This window comes from Podarcis vaucheri, assembly GCF_965113315.1.
Source record: "Podarcis vaucheri genome assembly, chromosome: 15".
NCBI classification, from domain to species: Eukaryota; Metazoa; Chordata; class Lepidosauria; order Squamata; family Lacertidae; genus Podarcis; species Podarcis vaucheri.
In genome coordinates, this window is record NC_138753.1 from 23917296 (window position 1) to 23938982 (window position 21687).

Here is a 21687-nt window from a genome sequence, read left to right on the forward strand (position 1 = left end):
AACAAAAAATAATCCAAGGAACTGCTCTTTTGACAAATGTGGATAAAACAAGGGCGTTCTGTTTAGTATTTTTATTCAGCTGATTAGTTTAGGATAAAAACAAGAACCGGTGATGTTTGTTTGTTATAATAACACTACTTAATTTATCCACGTCATGTATGCTGCAAGGGTCTTTTTAAAATTACACCGCAGTGAGTCCACTGAAATTCAGCAGTCAGAATTATGTAGCAGAGTTATGGAAAATGATGTTATGTATAATTTATCCTCAAAAAATTGTATTTGAGCCATTACCCATATTTATACATGTAGCAAGTGCTGTATATGTGGTACATGGAGAATTATAGACCATTGTAAAGAACTACAGTGGAATATACGGGAAATATGTGTGAGAGATAAGACATCATCAGGATCCTGCTTCTGTTCCACCTGGACTGACTCCTCTCAAACCAATAGGGTATCTTACATCATCTGCCCAACGGATCAGAACAGAAGATGCTAATTCTTGCTTCAGCAGAGCTGGTTGTTTGCAGGATTTGTTTTGTTTTCATTTTAAGTGAGCTGTTCTTGATGCAATGATATGCTTTACATCCTTGCCCAATCACAAAAGTCTTTGGAGAAGTCACTGCTAGTGGCCTATGACTTCAACGTGTGGTGCTACCAGCCAACATCTATCTAGCAGCTCAGTAACTCCATCCTGGCTCAGACCAGACCCCCTCACTGCTGAACTTCTGGTGTTTGATGAAGAACTTTTGTTATTGTTTATTTTTATTTCAGTGAGTATTTCAAGTAATCCAAGTTTGTCTAATTTTAACTGGTTTCAGCTATATAGTATCTCTTTTGCAGCCTTATACCACTGCTTAGATACTATGTTGTTAAGCACTATATAAATGGTTGTGATATAAATGAATGAGTAGTATGTTTATAAAATGTTGTCAACCACTTTGAGGATTGCAGTAAAAAAGTGGGATATAAACATACGGGGGGAAACACAAATTATCTTCCTTAATGGCAAGGCAGAACTAACCCAAGCACTGCTAGAGTTTGCCCCTCAAGTTCAAGGGCACTCAAAGAAAAGGACAAAACACTTCAAACCCACATGCTGCAATCCTTGCTCATTAAGTTATATAATCCTTCTTACTAAGTACACAGAAGACATCCACATGGGCCCATAGCTGCTGTTCAATGCACAAACCAATAGCTGAGTCAGACCATTAATCTATCTAACCCAGCGCTATTAATGAACTGGCAGCTGCTCTCATGAGGAAGCCCTGCTTTCTCATATCCTTTTAACTGAAAATGCTGAGGACTGAACCTAGGAATGTCTGCCTGTGCTCTGGCACAGACCTATTAGCCCCTCCCTTCAGCCTTGCGTTGAGTGGCAATTCTCAATTGATTACAACAAGGGAGTTGCTCTGATAAATACAAAATCCTGGCTGGCACATTAGGAAGCATTCAACAAAAGACAATAAAATAAACGAATGAAATCTCTTGTTTCTTAACACAAATTTCTCAACAGCCTTGATTTCTATAAAGATGAATTTCTACAACAAAATGAATTCAAGATTAAAGTGTCATCTGAAAAGACTGGAACCAATTCACATCTAAAGAATAAGGAAAATATGAGAAGAACAGGGACTCTTGACAGTAAGGCTATACCAAAAGTTGCTATCTAAATCTTCATGGTTGCTGTGGTGGTTGTTGTTGGCATTCCTCTGTCTTGAGAGACAATGCAGTGCACCTTCAGGGGTGAAGTCAAACCGCTGCATTAGCAACACCAAAGGGATCTCCTTGGGGTCAAGCTTCGGTAGTGTGTATGGAGGTCCTAGACTGCCCAGATGACAAGACCTCTCTCCTGTCATCACTAATGTGGTCCAAAGGAAAGCAGAGCAATACATCTGGCACCAGTCCTGTTGCAGGAGCTTCCAGAAGGAGGCAACCAAGGTGCCATCCAACCGGCTTAGGGACTCTGCTCTGGATTTGCATAGGGTTTACTCCTCAGCCTTTTCTTCTCTTGAATATATCCCACAAGGCAGCAGAGGTTTAGGATAAGACTTTTCCTTCTTCTAGATAGGCTACTTTCCCAAGTTGATGAGCCCCACCTGCCCCTCACTTCCTTCTACAGCACATGCAAAAACCTTCTTGACTGTTGGACCCACTATTGGTCTCATCGACTCAATCCGCCACTGCCTGTCTTTGCATGTAACAGAAGCTCCTAGCTCACTGAGAGTTTGAGCCCCATCAGCTACCCTCACCTGATTTAGCTGGCCAGTCATAGCATTTTCCCAGGGTGTGGCCACTGTCACATGCTGACAGTTTCTAGGAGCCACTAGTGAAAGCTGAGTGCAGGGTGGGAACCAAAGGTGGACAAACAACCCCAGAAGAAGCCATACATGTCCCACACTAGAGATACTACCCCTCCCCTAACACCTCATACACCCAAAATCTTTATCATACACTCACAGTATCTTGTGTCTCACTCTTCTCTGGGCTCTCGTCCAGATAGATTCGTTCCTTCAGGCCACCCCGGGGACTCTGGGAAGAACAAAGAAAGAAAGTTTTCTCAGTGCTTGCAGTATCAAAAAATGAGAACAAACAAGGAAGGACGATCCCATGACTCCTGAACTCATACATTTGTAAAGTATACATTAGAGCTAAAACAACATTAATGGGCACCACCAACATCATATAGTGTATATGAGTAACCAAGTTCTATATTCTTCTGCAATAAAGCAAACTTGTTAACGCAGCATACTGAGGATGTTAAAGAATGGTATAGTATCTTCCCCGAGATACTGTTATCTCAAAATCATTTGGCCTTAAAATCTCATTGGGACATGAAAGAGAAACAAACTTAATTTTAGACATAGAGCCTTCATGATTTCTGGCTTGCTCCTCTTTTTAAACACTGTTTTCAAAAAAACACAGCTGGCAACACAATCTTGCACAAGTCTACCAAGATGTAAGATCCACCTGGTTTTACTGGACTTATTCCCAGCAAGTATAGGATTGTGGCAGAAAATGCACCTCAGTATTAAAAAGATAATCAAAGTGGCCAAATGATCCACTATTTAACTGTGATTGTTTATACAATGCTAATACTTCATCTTAACCATGAGAAGCCTACAAGAAATTTTATGCAAATCTCTCTAAGAATTTTGCCTCCTTTGGAGGAAAGATATACTGTGGTTTTGGGGTTTTTTATGCCTAGGATCCCCATCCCACTTTTTATTAAATCCTCATTTTTCTCTCAAAATTATATTTACTAAAATGGTGTGCATGCACATGCACACACACTTACTTGAAAGTTTAGGTAAATAACTGTTCAACTACTTTCTTAGAGTAAAGAGAAGAGCCTCCATTTCTGATAAATTCCAAATTGCAGTCATTTTTAAAGCTGGATTATGGGCCTAAATTGAGAGTCTTCATTCATTCAACCTGAAAATGCCCAGTGATACCAAAGGCTACCAAAACGTCACTTAATAGCAATCATGTTTCAAAAGTAAATGGAAAGGGAACATCAGCCTCCTCCCCAAAACAGCCGGTACAGAATTATAAGCTTTAGACTCCCCCTCCCCATCAATTGCTCCCTGCTTATGAACTTTGTAGAAGTCATATAAATAGCATTTCCTATTTGTAACATGTACAACTTGTTTTAATAAAGAAAATCATGGCAGAATAATGTATGTATAGCCTAACATGAAAAGTGTATTTGTGTGTATATCAAGTATTGTCCTTTTTATATAAATGTATAATAATGCATTTACAAAAATAATTTAAAAACCTCTGCATTTGTTAAAGTCTGATGTATGTACTTTGATTGCTGCCTCAGAGACAATCCTCTACGTTTACAGTATGGAGATATTGAGGGAATAGCTCATTCAAAATGGGTTGCTGTGTGCCTTCACAGCATGCAGCAATCAATCGTAATAAGTGTATTTTGCTTGGCAGTGGGGTGTCAGGAAAAAAAATCACTCTGTTCTGCTCAGGTGAGGAAAAAAATGAAAGAGAGGTGTGGTAGTAAGAGACCACCCACTGAAATTCCACAAACGTGGCAAGCAATCCACTGCCCCCGCAATGCACTAATGAACTTCCACAGCAGCAATGACTGCAGATGATTAGGGCTATTTTTGCTTATCAGATTCTCTGCAGAAAAGGGAAATCTGGATTGAAGCTTAAAGGGGGTTGTACTGTGATGATGGCATTGTAAGAATGCTGGGGGTGGGACTGGGTGTAGAAACAGCAGCAATTCAGCAGCAACTCCACAAAAAACTCCTGTCTGAAAGCATTCCAAGTATACAGCTTCAAAGTACTTGCTTCTGCCAGGTTAGGAATCTAGTGTTCACATCTGTGCGGCACCATTCATAAACATATGCCAGTAATTAAAACTATCAAGTTTACAATAGTGTCACAGATTTTTTTTTTTGTTGTTTAGTCGTTTAGTCGTGTCCGACTCTTCGTGACCCCATGGACCAGAGCACGCCAGGCACTTCTGTCCTCCACTGCCTCCCGCAGTTTGATCAAACTCATGCTAGTAGCTTCAAGAACACCATCCAACCATCTCATTCTCTGTCGTCCCCTTCTCCTTGTGCCCTCCATCTTTCCCAACATCAGGGTCTTTTCCAGGGAGTCCTCTCTTCTCATGAGGTGGCCAAAGTATTGGAGCCTCAGCTTCACGATCTGTCCTTCCAGTGAGCACTCAGGGCTGATTTCCTTCAGAATGGAGAGGTTTGATCTTCTTGCAGTCCATGGGACTCTCAAGAGTCTCCTCCAGCACCATAATTCAAAAGCATCAATTCTTCGGCGATCAGCCTTCTTTATGGTCCAGCTCTCACTTCCATACATCACTACTGGGAAAACCATGGCTTTTACTATACGGACCTTTGTTGGCAAGGTGATGTCTCTGCTTTTTAAGATGTTGTCTAGGTTTGCCATCGCCTTTCTCCCAAGGAGCAGGCGTCTTTTAATTTCGTGACTGCTGTCACCATCTGCACTGATCATGGAGCCCAAGAAAGTAAAATCTCTCACTGCCTCCATTTCTTCCCCATCTATTTGCCAGGAGGTGATGGGCCCAGTGGCCATGATCTTCGTTTTTTTGATGTTGAGCTTCAGACCATATTTTGCGCTCTCCTCTTTCACCCTCATTAAAAGGTTCTTTAATTCCTCTTCACTTTCTGCCATCAAGGTTGTGTCATCTGCATATCTGAGGTTGTTGATATTTCTTCCGGCAATCTTAATTCCGGCTTGGGATTCATCCAGCCCAGCCTTTCGCATGATGAATTCTGCATATAAGTTAAATAAGCAGGGAGACAATATACAGCCTTGCCGTACTCCTTTCCCAATTTGGAACCAATCAGTTGTTCCATATCCAGTTCTAACTGTAGCTTCTTGTCCCACATAGAGATTTCGCAGGAGACAGATGAGGTGATCAGGCACTCCCATTTCTTTAAGAACTTGCCATAGTTTGCTGTGGTCAACACAGTCAAAGGCTTTTGCATAGTCAATGAAGATTTTAAAAAGTCACTATTAAAAAAATTAGGTGATGGAGAAGAGGGGAGTGAGGTGACGTAAGACAGTCACTACCCAAAAAAGAAAATATAATTAAGTTCTCTTGCTGGAGACCTGGAGATGTATTAACCTAGGCTAGTATGCAATGGTTTAGGTTGCCCTGAGCCCTGCCCAAATATTTCAATTCACACAAAAACAGTTGGAAAGGGACTGAGATGTCTGTGGTAGGAATCAAGCTCCTGCCCCTTCCCTTTAATGGCAAATTGCCCCTAAAAGTTTGAGTCATTCTAACCACAAAATGGCTTCTAACATGTTCTGAAAGGTACTGTTATTCCCCTTGGTTCTCTAGGAGAGGCCAGCACTGCTATTCTCTGCACAGCAACTGGGTGCGTGCCAGGAAACCCCGGGCTTGAAAAATATGGCACTCCTTCTCCAGGCTGCCAGTGAAGACTCACACAGCAGGCTTCCACACAACATTGGATTCTGTCCTCACACCTTCCTTTCTAAGTATGCAGACTAACAGCTTAAGCATCTGAAAGGTAGGAGAGGCAACAGGAAGAATACAGAAGCAGGAATTATTTGTGGGATCAAAACTGGGCTTGAAAAGGTGGGTTCAAATTCCTGCTAGGCCAGGAGGCTCACAGGGTCATCTTGGTCAAGTCACTCACTCAGTCAAACCCACCTCATAAGATTGCACATAAAGCCACCTGGCACTCTTTGGAGGAAGGCAGGAGAAACAGGATAGAAACAGCAATTTTTAAGGAAGATGTCAAGTGACATGGACACTAAAACCACCACAACTCTTTCAAACTGGGTCTCACTTGCTTCTATCAGAAGAGGATTGGTTGCCTTCCAAATACAAGATACTGGCCAAGACAAAACTCACTAATCAAATCACATGTTGCTTCAAGCAAAGTGCTCACCTCAGCTGTGTCACTATTTAACTGGGAGCCATCACCAAAACTGCAGTCTCCTTTGTTCAGCCCATCTCCGCTCTCAGTCTCTACCTCGCTGATCTGCAAAGACTCTGCCACAGACTTGGAAGATAAAACTCCATCCTGTAAATAGACAGACAGGGGTAAGAAACACCAAGCACCCCATATAGTGATGCTTTAACAAAAAATTTAAAAGAGTGAGCTATATCAGAAAAGGGACATGTAAAATTTTGCAGGTCCCTGATGAGAACTATGTAAAACACATCTTGGCCTCTAATTTAAGGGCTCCCCAAAACTTTACAAAAGGGCCAGGCATCTGCATACAGCTATATTTAACCCTACTAAACCATTTGAACAAAGTATGTGTGTAATTACTCATAAAAAGGCTTTAAATCCTCTGCATAATGATCTCCTCATCAATCATCAGTTTCTATGAGCTCAATCAGAAATGAGACCAAGCTTTAACTTGTGTGTACTTTAATTTACTGCACTCAGAGAACACTGCAAGCTTGTGCAAACCGGCACAGACAGAGCTGGGAACAGTTTCCTCCTCCCACACAACATTCCCTTCTAGGATAGTCTGATCAAGACTGCAAGCATTCCCATTACCTGAATAGAGCCTGTTGCCTTGGACAACTGTTCCTGCAGCTGAGGGATGTGCTTCTTGGCTTCCTGTATCTCCTTGAGCAGTTTTGGAGTGGGAGTGCGGCCGTAATCTTCTTGCAAGGACTAAAACAATTTAAAGATTTGGAGAATCATTCCATCATTATGATCCCCTGGTTTAATTTACAGGCCAAGTTTCAAATACTAATTAAGCCACGTTTTCAGCACCCACCTTATTCTTGTGACTGTAATTTGTTTTACACTGTTTTTTAATATTGAATGTTAAATTGTAAGAAATAAAAATAAATAAATACTATTCCTACTAATGAAGTCAGTTCAGTGAGAGAATGTCGGAGACAAAAAGGGCTGAAGGTCACTGGGAGGCCACAGACAAGGACTCCACAGCCTTGTAAAGATAAATTAGTTTGAATTGGTGAAGTGCTCTGTAGCATACAAAAATGTGCCAGACATAAAATTACTAAAAACTGTATATATATACACACATAGTTCTGCAATTACACTGAAGACTAAAAACAACTCTATACAGGTTTCTATAACCATTTGTCCCCTTTCCCTCCATGTTAGCAACCAATGATTCAAGTTAATGTAATGGCTGGGATAAGGAGGCAATGTGCCTCCCAAATCTGAAAATAAATTAACTTGAAACATTGCCTAAGAATAATAAACTGCACTAATATTCACTTCCAGAGGTTTTGTGACTTTTTGTTTCTTTAAGGCAGGGGTCAGCAAGGTTTACCCTGCCTGGACCGGTTCACTCCAGTGGAGATCCCTCTGTGGGCCAGATCGTGTGTGCACATGCCCCCGCAATTTTCGGCGTCTGCGTCAATGTGATTTTCAGCACCGCGGAAGTGAGTTCTCAAGCCGCGCTGTGCCTGTTCAGAACAGCATGCGGGGACTCGCCAAGCAGGCAGCTCGGTTCGGGGGCGGCTCATGGGCCCATTAAATGACCCTTTGGGCCGCTTTTGGCCCATGGGCCTTAGGTTACTGACCCCTGCTCTAAGGGAACATGAAGATGCCTCCCTGAGAAACATTAAATGCAGACTTAATCTTAGAGCTTTCAAATGTACAATCATTCCTGCATTGTGCTTGGGATTCAGGTGTTAAACCAGGTTAAATGGCCGATTTAGGAAGCAGCATTCTTTTTTTCTCCAAAAGATTCCTCTTTGGTACCTGTAGCCTCTCCTGCTCCTTCTGAAGCATCTTCCTCAAAATCTCCACCTTCTGGCTATGAACAATATTATTTTCCTCCTGATAAGAAGAGAAGGCAAAACATAATTACAAGGCAAGTTCAACTGTTCTCAAATAGATCTTCTACAAAGTATTCTGAATTGCTCACAGTATGTTAAAACACATTATAAGTTATCCATACTTATTTTTGTATTTAAGACAACACAACCACTGGGCTAATTTTATTTCTTAGCAGGGACATGTTTGTTGCATTTTCATTATCATGTGATCCTCTCTCCTTGCCTTCAGCAGAGAATCAAATTTATGGATGACAGATGGGCTGGATAAAATACTATTTCAAGCAGCAGCATAACAGATCAACAGCAGTGCCACCCACTGCCATCCCAATTCTGCCTCTTTCTCATGCCTCCATATAAATACAACAATTTGAGTTCTGTGGCAATATGGCTAGGTAGGGAAATATATATTGTAGCAGACTAATCAGATACATCACAGGACTTAAGACCTTATTATCATTAGAGTGGTTGGGGCAGGACAAAGGACATTTTCATACCATAGTCTAACCCACTTCTCCCCAAACCTGCTAGATCTTACCCCCATCAACACCGGGCTGGTAATTCTCTCTGTGTTTCCAGATGTTCCAGGCGAGTGTGGAGATGTCATGATGGGAGACATATGTCCAAATGCTACTGGATCCATCTCAGAATCAGCCAGTGGAATCTGGGGCGACCCAGGTGGGCGCCCTTGCACAGTGAGTGCTACATAGGAGCCCGCTGCAGAGACAGGACAAAATCCCATTTATTTTTGGTCTTGTGATCCGAGAGGGAAAAGTCTATCCATTCAGAAAACCAACTTCTCATGCTAAGATACCTGCCAAAACTACTAACTGAGAGAACACATGCAAGCAAGCAAAACCCACTTTAGCCATTAAGTATCGACCCAGGATTCCTAAAGTGTGATGCTTGTCAGGGTATTGTGTACATTAGAAAAGGTGCAACAGAGGAAGCAGATTCCTTCTGTTTTCTCAAGCACCCACCACATGTATACTTATGGCACTGGAGCACCAAACAATGTGTGCAGTACCACAGGAGCCGAGGAAGCACGGAGTTGTCCTGGGCCAAATAATCCCTGTTTAAAGAAGTTGGTCATATGATCATTCCACCTGCTTCAGCTATAGTGCAGAGAATCAAGACAACTAAGCATGACAAGCACAGGTTTAATATCAACTGAATAATGTTGACAAGATGAAGAATTAAATGTGAAGGACTGTCAGATAAGCAACTTTTCCCCTAGCTTTTAACAAAACAAGCAGCGGAAGTCACCTGCTAGTCAAATAGGTTTAACTGTCTCATAGACTGTGAGAGTTTTAAAAAAAAATTATTATTATATATTAAAAATTTTATACTGCCCTATACCCGCAGGTCTTAAGGTTCATACCCACAGGTTCATAGTTTTCCAAATTATGCCAGATTCCATTTAATACTATGATCCTGAAATGCACCCCAATGCCTTCTGACAGTAATAAAGCAGTATCATGGCTAGAATCCCATTACAAACTGTCCCCTGGCTCAACTCGGACAGTTCAACCTCCATGATTCAGCCCAGGGAGAACAATAGCAGTTTGTCCTTAGTTTACTCACACTTTATCAGCTTCACCACCTCCAAATGGTTTGAGTGAGTTACCAGAGTCCCATTCACCTAGGAAGAGGTAATAGCTGTGTGAATTTGCGTTTTCAATTGTACATGACATGGGTCTTCCATGCTACAAAGCTTAACTGATTTCACTTCCTTCATGCCTTTTAACAGGAACTATGCTCCAACAGCATGATATAGACAAGAATGCCCTGAAATATCAAACTAAAACAGTAGAAGATTTTCATCACAGGCATCAGACATGCAATTTAACAGCAGATAAAATCTTTGGAGTCATACTCTTAGATTGTTTTAGAGCCAAATATTCACTTAGCCAGTGTGGTGTAGTGGTTAAGAGCGGTAGACTCATAATCTGGGGAACCGGGTTTGCGTCTCCGCTCCTCCACATGCAGCTGCTGGGTGACCTTGGGCTAGTCACACTTCTTTGAAGTCTCTCAGCCCCACTCACCTCACAGAGTGTTTGTTGTGGGGGAGGAAGGGAAAGGAGATTGTTGGTCGCTTTGAGACTCCTTTGGGTAGTGATAAAGCGGGATATCAAATCCAAATCCAAACTTGCTTGTGATTTTGATGGAGGACTGTATGAGAAACTGAAGTGAATTCTGGCTCTGCCCTCCTCTACACACACATGCAAACACCAACTCTATGCTTAAAGACGTTTTTGTAGACATGAAATTGAAGCCTTGTGTAATGTACATCAGCTTATAAAGCAAGGTTATGAAACTAGAGTGCTGTACAAAAAAAAAAGCATCTGGCAAAAAAATACCTCTTGCTCATTGCCAATTCTAAATATAGAAAAACACACAGTGTCTCAAATGTTCCTGGGAGGTAGATTCTGGCAAAACACTGTGATGACGACCACGGAAGCATTCTTGTCACTCTCCAGCAGCAATTTACTCTTCTAATGACACTAAATGTTCTCACCTTAATAATTCGGTCACCAGTTTGAACCCCAGCCCGCATGGCTGCTCCATCTAAAGGGAAAAATCAGCCATTTAGAACGCAACACATTTTTGTTCCCAGTGTTCTTCTACTCTGGTGTCCAAGCCAAACACGCCTTTCCCTTTCTGTAAAGACTATGTATGCCAGTGGTGTCGAAACTTTTTTCAAAGAGGGCCAGATTTGATGAAGTGAAGGGCCATGAAGGCCGACCAAAGGGCCAACCAAAGTTGTTGAGCTTTTTTAAGGGTTGGAGTTGCTGAGCTTCATTTATGATTGGAGTTGTTGAGGTTTTTTTAGGATTTTACCCCAGGAAATAAACTGCCGCAGGGGCTGGATTTAAACGACGGGAGGGCCGGATTAGTCCCCCAAAATGGACTTTGGACATGCCTGATGTATGCTGTTCCAATGGCACATGTTGTCCCCTACTGCAGACCATGCCAGACCATCACCAGCATGAGCCAAGCCACAAAACCTGCTTTGCTGGATTTCATAAGGAGGAAAAGGACAGTCCACTTGTCTACCTACCTCCCTACCTGCTTCTGTTTTGGGCCAAAATACACAATGTGGGAGGTTACCATGCAGCTGCGTCCAAGTCTTTATTCTGCCTTTATTCTGCCTTTGCAACCTACCATTCCAAGAGCCTATATATTCTAGGAAACTAATGTGATTGGTTGCAAGTAGAGCAACCAATCCTTCCTTTCCTTCATAGCAAAGACAATAAAGCACTTCTTTCAATTCAGTCTCTAGAGTTGCACTAGTCTCCCAATACGCAATAAAGCAAGGCTTTATCCTCATGTAGGCCTCTATCGACTACAGACTAACTACTGGACTGTATTTTTGTCTCTAGCATACTTATGATCACTTCATAAGAGATTTATATACTTGGCAGAATACCCAAATACAAATTCTATATACTGCATGTTGAATGTGGAACATCCTCTTTTTCTATGCTTGCCCTTTTTATACACACACACACACACACACACACATACAGAATTCACAACCGAAATACACAGAATGCTATTTTCTACATGAGTATTGTTCCTCAAACACAAAAATTCATATGAAAACTTAGTGCCCTTTTGCATGTTAGAATTTTAGTGGATACACATTACAATATTTGACCTATTTGCACATCTGTAATGTGAAACAAAACAATAATGTTCATTTTACCTGTACACTACAAAAATAAACTGCTAATAACAAGGGTCAATGGAAGCTCTCTTTGCCATGTTTCTGAATGCATTGTAATGTGAAACATGCATATTCATGTTTCACACTACAAGGTAAAAGTCAGGCATAGGCAAACTCCAGCCCTCCAGATGTTTGAGACTACAATTCCCATCATCTCTAGCTAACAGGACCAGTGGTCAGGGATGATAGGAATTGTAGTCCCAAACATCTGGAGGGCCGGAGTTTGCCTATGCCTGGTACAAGCAGACACACACGTGTTCACTACAACTGTAATACATGGAATTGCCCTGAACAAGCATCGTCACCTTCTTTGACGGACTGCACAAAGACAGGATTGTCTCCACTGACGGTCAGCCCAAATCCGTTTTCATCTCGCTGGATAATAACACAACGCTGGACAAGACCTGCATAAGAAAAAAATGAAAGAGACACAATATAGGCATCAAGCCAGAACCTCATTTTGGTAAGCCATAATTGCAACCTACAGAATGTGTGCAAAAGGGAAGCTGCAGGGTGGACATGGAAGGAGGAAAGAACCAACAATGGGAGAGCAGGTCATAAGCAAGGTAATTACTACAGCAGGTTGGCCATGCTTACAACATTGATTGCATGACACAGAGGTATAGGAAAGAAAGGTAAAGTACACTGGCACATCAGCCACATCGTCAGCTAACAATAACCTTTAGAGAACAGGGCTACTTAATGATTCTTTTTATGAAAATAAATAAATTATACTTTTCATTTTACAACAAACACAAAACATAAATTTGAATTATTCCACATCATATTTTGACTCCCCTCCCCTCTTTCTGCAGTTTCTTACATTTATGCTGTTTTTTCCTGCATTTCCAAGTTAACAGGCTACTTAATGATTCTGCACACTTGTTCTCTTTCCAATGTTTTCTATATAGCACCTACAGTTGCCATAAAAACTGCTTCACTTGCTAAAGCTGTGCACAGGCTCACCGTCCTCAGGTTTGTACATTTCAAGGAGAGCATCCCAATATCAGGGAAATGGCCACCAAAAGCTACCAAATTTGATACGAAGTGGGAATGGTAGTCCAAAACATATGGAGGATACGACTCTCAACAACCTTGACCGTTGGCCATGCTGGTTTAGGCTGATGGGATCTGCAATTCACAACATCTGGAGAAAAGCAGAATGGATAACCCCACTCCAGATATTCAGATGGGCTGAACAAACCACACACTAAAAGCGTACCTTTTGTAAACAAAAATAGCCTGGTAAAGTATTAAAAGCTGTAATGTAAAATTAACCTTTTAAATAAAGCCACAGAACTCACTGACTGGCCTATCTGTAATTAGTCTCCATTTCTAGGCTGATTGCAGAGGGTGGGGAGAGGTTCCCCTCTTCTCCAGCCAACTGCCAAATAGTTTGACAAATGAAGGCCAGAATGAATGTCTGTCAAGTGGTGGCACTGAATATAGTATTTTATTTCACGATTCACCTGAACTCCATAGGTGACTTGGAATTCCATGCAAGTAAATGAATGGGCTAGCAACACATTCTCTAGGCACACAGATTTTTATCTTTCTGGTTATACATCTGAAGTTCTGTATAAAACTTTAATCATACTGGATGCAATCCAGATTTATCAGAATCAGCTGAGAGTTTCCCATTGCTTTTCAACCAAAAGTAGATTGCACAAGCAAGTAGCAAGCAACATTAAAGCTTTGCCTCGTAGAAAATCCTTTATTCATCTTCCCAACTTCTCTTAAATATTGTTTTTACAACCTGCAGCTTCAAAAATGTATATGAGATATTTATGAGGATAGATGAATAAAAGAGTAAGTTAAGATATGCAGGAAATGATGAAAATAAATGCAAAGAACCACAGAAAGAGGGGGAAGGGAGTCAAAGTTTGAAATGTTAGTCATACCATGTCTACCATATCTATGGTATGACAAAGTTAATAGTATCTTTAGAAATCATATTGTTAGAAAAGCACTATATAATGTTTGGATAAGATATAAAGATTTGTTGGAAAACAAAACCCCTAGATGGGTGTCACCAGTGGAGGCTAAAGCAGTGAAGAAACTCAATATGGAGGTCGGATGGCCGAAGTATTGGGAAATTTTGGAACAGGATGGAGATAAGTTTAAACTACAAAGCCAGGAGAAATTGAAACATAAAGTACAAAATTGGTTTCAATATCGTCAAATAATGGAGTTTTTTAAACAGGATAGGAAAATTGGCTTCCAGGTGGAAAAATCAAAACTAGAAACTGAGTTACTAGAACCCAATACTAAGAATTTATCCAGAATGTATAACTTGTTGCTGAAATGGAGTACACAGGACGAAACAGTCAAATCGGCTATGATTAAGTGGGCACAGGATGTTGGGCACAATATCATGGCAGCTGACTGGGAATGGTTATGGAACACTGGTATTAAATTCACGGCATGTAATGCCTTAAAGGAAAATATTATGAAAATGGTTTACAGATGGTACATGACTCCAGTCAAGCTGGCAAGAATTTATCATTTGCCCGATAATAAATGTTGGAAATGTAGAGAGACTGAAGGCACCTTCTACCACCTCTGGTGGACGTGCCCGAAGATTAAGGCTTTCTGGGAAATGATCTATAATGAAATGAAAAAGGTACTTAAATGTACTTTTCCTAAAAAGCCAGAGGCCTTTCTCTTGGGCATTGTCGGCCAATTGGTGTTAAAAAGGGATAGAGCTTTTTTTATGTATGCTACAACAGCAGCAAGAATACTCATCGCGAAGTATTGGAAGACACAAGATCTACCCACTCTGGAAGAATGGCAGATGAAAGTGATGGACTATATGACATTGGCTGAGATGACAGGCAGAATCCGTGACCAACGAAAGGAGACGGTGGAAGAAGATTGGAGAAAATTTAAAAGCTATCTTAAGGACTATTATAAACTTAATGAATGTTAAAGTGTTGTGGTTTTTAGAAATAAAGGGATACAGTGATATAAGGTCAGAATATAGAGAGGAATAAGATGACAGAGGGTGGAAGTAACAATTGGGAGTTGCTAAAAATTATGGACATTGGGATGCAGAAAGGGGGGGGAAGGGGAAGTCCAAGAAAAGAGGCTTATGAAAATATGTTATGAAACTATACGTGTATGTTTGTCTTTTTAAGTGTTTGTTCGTTATTTAAAAACTTTGTAAAACCAATAAAAATTTTATTAAAAAAAACAACAAAGTTTGAAATGTTAGAATTTTTGTCGAATAATTGTAATGTATATAAATGAAAATGATATTTTTTTTTAAAAGTACTGTTTTTACAGATTGCTTTTTCCTTGGATATTTGTTGCTTGTCTTTTAAATGCTGCAGTACATGTAGGAAGCAGCCCTATAACCAAGTCAGGCCATTAGTCCAGCTATTTTCTTGCAGCGGGGGTTGGGGGAATAAAAATCCTGAGGTAAAATTCTGTTTCAGGTAATTGGCCAACTGGCTTGACATAAGAATCATGTAACAATAAATCAAAATTCAAGCGTTCAGTAAATAAATACCAACATTTCTATCAGTACAACGGGCTATCTGTACAATGACACATGGGATAGGTGAGAAGAAGCAAAACCAAAAGCATAGCCCTGTACAGAAGCAACAACTCAACAGTATTACAGCATTCTGAACTAATTATTTCAGTAGAAATATGTCAAGCATTCTGAGCTTATTATTACAGTAGCAATAGCTCACACACTACTTGTAGAACTCAATCAATTCCATTTTTCCAGTGCTCAACTTATTTATTTATTCATTCATACATACATACATACATACATACATACAATAGTTATAGGACTTGCTTCAAACATCTATTAAGCTATTGTTATTACTCTAGGAAGCAAACAGTATATGGACCTCACCGTACAGGTGAGCGAAGTGGCATCCATGAGGTTTGGTCCCATTTTGATAATGCAAAAAAAAGCCTCCCATAAAAATTCTGAGGATTATAAAAAAAGGTTCAAACTTATGCATTGTTTTACCTAAGAGGCAATTGCCTGGAGGCATGCTGATGTGGTTTGAGTTATTGGTCCAACCACACTGCCAAGGTAATATGTGAAGTTTCCCAGGACACAACTGAAAGAGAGGTGGTATCCTGCATTTATGGCACAAGACACCACTTTCTTCTCCTCATCTCCAATTCTTTAATATGATTAGTATATCTAAGTCTCATTTCAAAATACAATGCCAAAGGGAAGGAAAGAGCAGGATTTACAGGACGTGCCACTTCATTCAAAAATTGCATGACAGTTTTTTGGTTTTTACTTTCCTAGTAAAACTCTTCCCAATTACAAATTTTAACTTTCCATTGCAGAGGTCAGACAGATCCATACCCTGTGCGCATTCGCTTAAACTTCTCTTCCAATGATGACACAGTAATTTTTTTTAAAAAATCAACACAGCACTCCTTTACTTATGGTATCTGGTACAAAATAAACCTATTCCGCCACTCCACCCCCCACTTTAGTAACAGCTATCATCAGTTTGTGGGCATTGAGCAGTCAGCCCTGCTGTTATTATGCTCAAGTTATTGTTATGGATGTAACACAGCTGGCAGCATCCATGATCATTTTTGCTCCTTGTTCTTGCTACAACTGCAAGGACGTAGAAGGCGTAAAATGAAGGAAAGGAGCAGTACAATATATATAGACTCCTTTAGCATCCATTTAGGCCACAGGAAAAAAAATGGCATTATAAAATATAGACATGTAAGCTCCCCATCCCCCCAAAAAATATAGAAAAAGATTTTAGGACTAAGAATCTCAGATTTAGTTTTACGTAGTACAAATGTTTTGCAAAAATTCATAAAGCTGAACAAAGAATATTGTTCAGGGGAGGGTCAACAAAGTCTAATTGAGTCATCCTCAACCTCCAAATTATCTGCCATGAACATGAGTTGGCTAAGCTTTCCTGGAACAAAAACTACAATTTATGCAAAGAACCTGATATCAATACTCATTCCTTGAACCTCTTAAATGTCTGAAATTACCGGTATTGAGAAACAGACCACAGCAATAGTCACCACAACACAGAGATTCAATGTGAAGGTACCAAACTCTGCTATGGAGCTATTTCTCCAAAATAGGGGGGGGGGGAATGTTTAGTCTTTATCAGCTGAATATATGAGAAACTGGTGATATTTAAAAAGTAGAATGCAAAACACATATTGTATTATCCAGGAGTTTAAAACCACAGTCCCTGTTTATGTTTTATGTTATATCTCATTTCATAAGCAATCAAGGATTGTGAACTTATCTCTCATTCAAAACAGGCATCTCAACAGCTCTCACCTTAAAAGGGTAACTGCAACACCTCTAATCAATTTTACCTGTTCAAGACATTTCCTCAGTAATATCCAAAGACAAGCAAAATAGGCTGCAGTCGTATAAAGCATAGCATTCTCCACTTGCAGGCTCTTAAATAACTTGACCCCATCCAAAACAAATATTGCAAACTTTTCCACACAAATTACACCACCAGCAGGAAGAGGGGGAGGGGAGGAAGAGAGCCAGCACAGCAAAATAAAGGAAAGGAATGGGAGCCACACAGATAAATCCTAACCAAAGACAGAGTTTCTGCAGGAAGTATGAGAGGAAGCAGAAAGGTTTGGGTTAGGAAATCATGTTTCACTATACATTCATGAAAAGCCAAGGCACACAGTAAAGGCAGGGAAACTAAATTTAAGATGGATCCCAAAAGGCACACAACACATTTCCTGTAATCAAGACAGATTAATTGGTTACTTCACAGAAAAACTGATGGCAGTGGAAAGTTTCCACTACTGAAGTTTTGAATGATACTTAGACCAGTATTCAATACAACTAGCACTGGGATTTCTTCTGACCTCTAAGGTAGCAATATTGTTATTCCCCCTTTTTGTACATAGCAGAAGGATATGCAAATAGCTGCAGGGGAGGGGGGGAAACCTCTCCCAAAGGAGATTACATCAATATAGTCAGCTCTTCTACAGTACTTCAAAGAGAAGTACAAGCTATTTGTTAGGGCCATGTTGGATAAGGCCAACGCAAATTGCAGTCCAAAACTCTGGAGGGCACCAGGTTGGCCAAGGTTGCTTTAGAGCAGTAGTTTCCAAATGGGGGTCTGTGAACCCAGGGGGTCTGCACAATCTACCCAAGGGGTCTGTGGTGTCATTCACATAACAAAAACTACCATAGTGATATCAGAATTTTCAAAAGTAGGGGGTCCTTGGCTTGTATTTTGAAAAACAGGGGGTCCACAGTACATAGCAAACTGGGAACCACTGCTTTAGAGGGTTCTGCAGCTACCACTATGGATGCTACTTTAATTCCTTTATAAGGAACCACACAAGAATAAATTAGCTGTGGAGAGTTTGCATATGCATTGTTTGGAACGAATAACAAAAACCATGCCTCACTGTCCATTCCATCCCACAGAGCAGTTCAGCACAGCAAAACTGATGAGGACAATTCTGCAGCATTGAAGAATTAGTTCAGCAAACCAGTACATAAATCATAACAAGACTGGACCCTTTAATTTGTTATTTTTCTAGAGAAAGCATGAGATTTCTTCCAAAGTGCATTAAAGCTAGAAACTGAAACAACTTATCTAGAAAGAAATGGCTTTGAAAAGAATTCAAGTGCTAAAAAACCAACAGTGACACAGGGTAACAAGTGATTATACAGAGTTCAGAAGGTTTTGTGCCAACATACATATAAGGAGGTGGTGGAATCTAGGCAAGGAAAGAGGTAGGAACACTGATACTGTATTAAAGAATCTTAACAGTTTTGGATTTACCCATTTCTAAAAGGTCTGTTTATTCACAAGACAAGTAGCAGAACAGAAATTAAGGGGTAGAAATTATACCTGATGTGGAGCATGCCTATTATAAGGTTAACTGGAGTTTTAATATTTTCAGTTACAAAACTACCCATGCTGTTCTAATGGTTCTATGCAATTAGCTGTCAATCTTAGGTATGGTAAGAATATCCATTTCTCTAAGGAAAATTCAGCAAGAGATGCCCAAACAGTTGGAAAGTGAAATGACTGTAATTTCCTTCAAACAAAATGCAAATACATCCATATCAGTACCATATCCTGTATGGTCTGTAACTCAACCTATTCACAAACCTTTAAGCTGCTATTAGGTAAAGGTAAAGGGACCCCTGACAGTTAAGTCCAGTTGCGAATGACTTTAGGGTTGCAGTGCTCATCTCGCTTTACAGGCCGAGGGAGCTGGTGTTTTTCCGCTCCACAGTTTTTCCGGGTCATGTGGCCAGCATGACTAAGCCGCTTCTGGTGCAACGGAACACCAACACCAGAGCAGCGCACAGAGATGCAGTTTACCTTCCTGCTGGAGCGGTACCTATTAATCTACTTGCACTTTTTGGGGTGCTTTTGAACTGCTAGGTTGGCAGGAGCTGGTGCCGAGCAACAGGAGCTCACCCCGTTGCAGGGATTCAAACCATCAACCTTTTGATCGGCAAGCCCAAGGCTCAGTGGTTTAGACCACAGCGCCACCCGCGTCCCTAAGCTGCTATTAGCTGACACTGATTCCTAAATATTCCAACCCCTAAAAAGGATTCCTATTAGGAAATGGAAGACAAAATAAAAGACATCTGGCTTTTACTACGCGAGTTAGTGTCCATCTGCCAAAAGCTTGCACACAGCAGCCACATTAAAAAGCTCAGTCCTTTTCCCTGCTGCAGAATAAGCCATGCATGTCAGGTAAAGGGCAGAGGCCTTGGGCACACAGAACAACAGCACAGAGCACACTGAACAAAGGCACAAGGCTGCAGTGGCTGCTTCAGCTTACCATACGTCTCGGATCTACTCTCCTCCGAGCTACACTTTGTCTTCCTGGAGGAGCTATCTGCACGAAAGCAGGAGAAAAAGATATAGGAAATATGGAGACCAACATGAAAAAAAATTCATAAAAGTCAGAATGATTTGTATAATTGGGTTAATGCATGCAAAACACGAACAAGGTATGAGCAACACAGAGGTGATAACATTTTGAAATCAGAATGTGAATACCAGAGGTTTGAACAATACAGGTAACATCACACTGTAAGGTTCTTGTAAGGAAGAAAATGTTAACACAATCCAGCTCTCTCTTTTCTATATCAACTACTGAATTGTATTTAATATGATCAACATCCAGGCCCTACTCTATAAAAACACCATATAATAAACGGGCTGCTCCCACCACTCTGGGGAATGGCATCAAGTTTTGAATCTAACTGTCTGTGAAATATTTTTGTTCCAGCCCTGCTACCCAAGTTCCCTATTTAAGCTAGAATCACATAATGTTTCATGGCAGTCGGAACAGATCATCACTACAACTTAGGATACAAAGGTGAAAGAATCTTGAACACCTACGATCAGAATGTTATGGATGCAAATTTACATGTTATACTTTCACAAAAAAAGAACTGGTACCAGCCCACACTCTTAGAAATGGGATGAGCTTGTAACATAAAAATGGGCAGTACGTCCTTCCTGTGACAAATAAGTAGTTTTAAGCAGGGCAAATGAAGTAATGGATAGATATTTCTATTTTCACTCACCCTCGTAAACAAACAGTGAAATAGGTTACAACTGTTTCAATTTTACAAAAGGGGAAATAAGTTATTATATAAATAAATAAATAAATAAATAAATAAATAAATAATGATTATATTTACAATTATAGCAACCCAGCATAGACCACAGCTTAACTAGACAATGAATCCTGCTCTCCAAAATTCAAGCCCAACATGCTTGAACCCAGCCAGCATGAAGATGATTGACCTATCTTTGCATATCACATTCTGCAACCTTCAGAGTCACCTCTTACCTGCTGCATGATTTGGGGAAATAACAGGCTAAACAGTATGGTGCACAGACAAGAAGCAACACAACACATGGGGCCAAGAGGCTCACCCGCAAGCCAGTCATACAGTTAGGAGCACACAGCAGTCACTGGGTTAGTAGGTTGGGGTGGGTGGAACCTCCACATGCAGACTAATTTCCAAGACAGCAATAGACTCTGAATGCAACATAGATGGTCTACAAGTATAGGGAAAAAGAAAGAAAGTGAATAGCCATGTCCAGTTAAAGGTTTATAAAAATACAAAATGAGAAAGTACAACTTCACTCAGGAGACTGAAAAGAAGTTCTTCAGGTCACAAAGCCAAGTGATGATGTTTAAAATTCGCTCCACAGACAAAGAATAACCTTAAGTGTAACCAATAATTTATCTAGACCAGTCATGTGCTGCAGTCAGCTTTAGATTATTAAAAAATAGCTATAAAACCTACCAAAGGGAGGTCCCCAAATACTGGTGGTTTAATAATGTTGTCCTAAAAATAGGTGAAGTGGGATAAGAGATGCAAAGTTGTGCAGGATTTTGTACAACAAAACCCTCAGTAATACCCATTTTGGCGATGGTCTGCTCCTTTGCATTGCAGAAATATGCTCGCAGATCAGCATAATCCCCATGCAGCTTGCAGTTGTGCCAAATCAGCAAGACTGGCACCTGCATAGTTACGGGCTGCAGCTGCTTTAAATAATTGTTTCCTAAAGCCTTAGGGATAAATGACATAGGATGTGCAACTGGATCTTCTAGTGTTTCCAAAACGCAGCCACAATTTTGAGTATAGAAGCAGTGCTGGAGGAGACCA

General features: G+C 40.5%; 1 protein-coding gene and 1 long non-coding RNA gene across 4 annotated transcripts in view; one reads left to right on the forward strand and one right to left on the reverse strand.

Moving 5' to 3' along the window:
* The window catches only part of ARHGEF12 (Rho guanine nucleotide exchange factor 12), a 98883-nt gene that overhangs the window by 32971 nt on the left and 44225 nt on the right, over positions 1-21687 (reverse strand). For 2 of the 3 annotated variants that reach the window (XM_082200929.1, XM_082200928.1), the window contains exons 4-12: positions 19839-19895; positions 12344-12442; positions 10827-10876; positions 9893-9950; positions 8847-9025; positions 8235-8312; positions 7050-7169; positions 6429-6563; positions 2461-2532 (exon numbers count right to left, since the gene is read on the reverse strand). In XM_082200929.1, coding sequence (XP_082057055.1) covers positions 2461-2532; positions 6429-6563; positions 7050-7169; positions 8235-8312; positions 8847-9025; positions 9893-9950; positions 10827-10876; positions 12344-12442; positions 19839-19895 — 848 coding nt within the window. The remainder of the gene's footprint in view (positions 1-2460; positions 2533-6428; positions 6564-7049; positions 7170-8234; positions 8313-8846; positions 9026-9892; positions 9951-10826; positions 10877-12343; positions 12443-19838; positions 19896-21687) is intronic. The other variant, XM_082200930.1, reaches the window with a different exon arrangement.
* On the forward strand, positions 6-8308 carry LOC309519885. Its single transcript, XR_014214050.1, has 3 exons — positions 6-773; positions 5855-6044; positions 8220-8308. It is a non-coding gene; the product is annotated as an uncharacterized lncRNA (long non-coding RNA).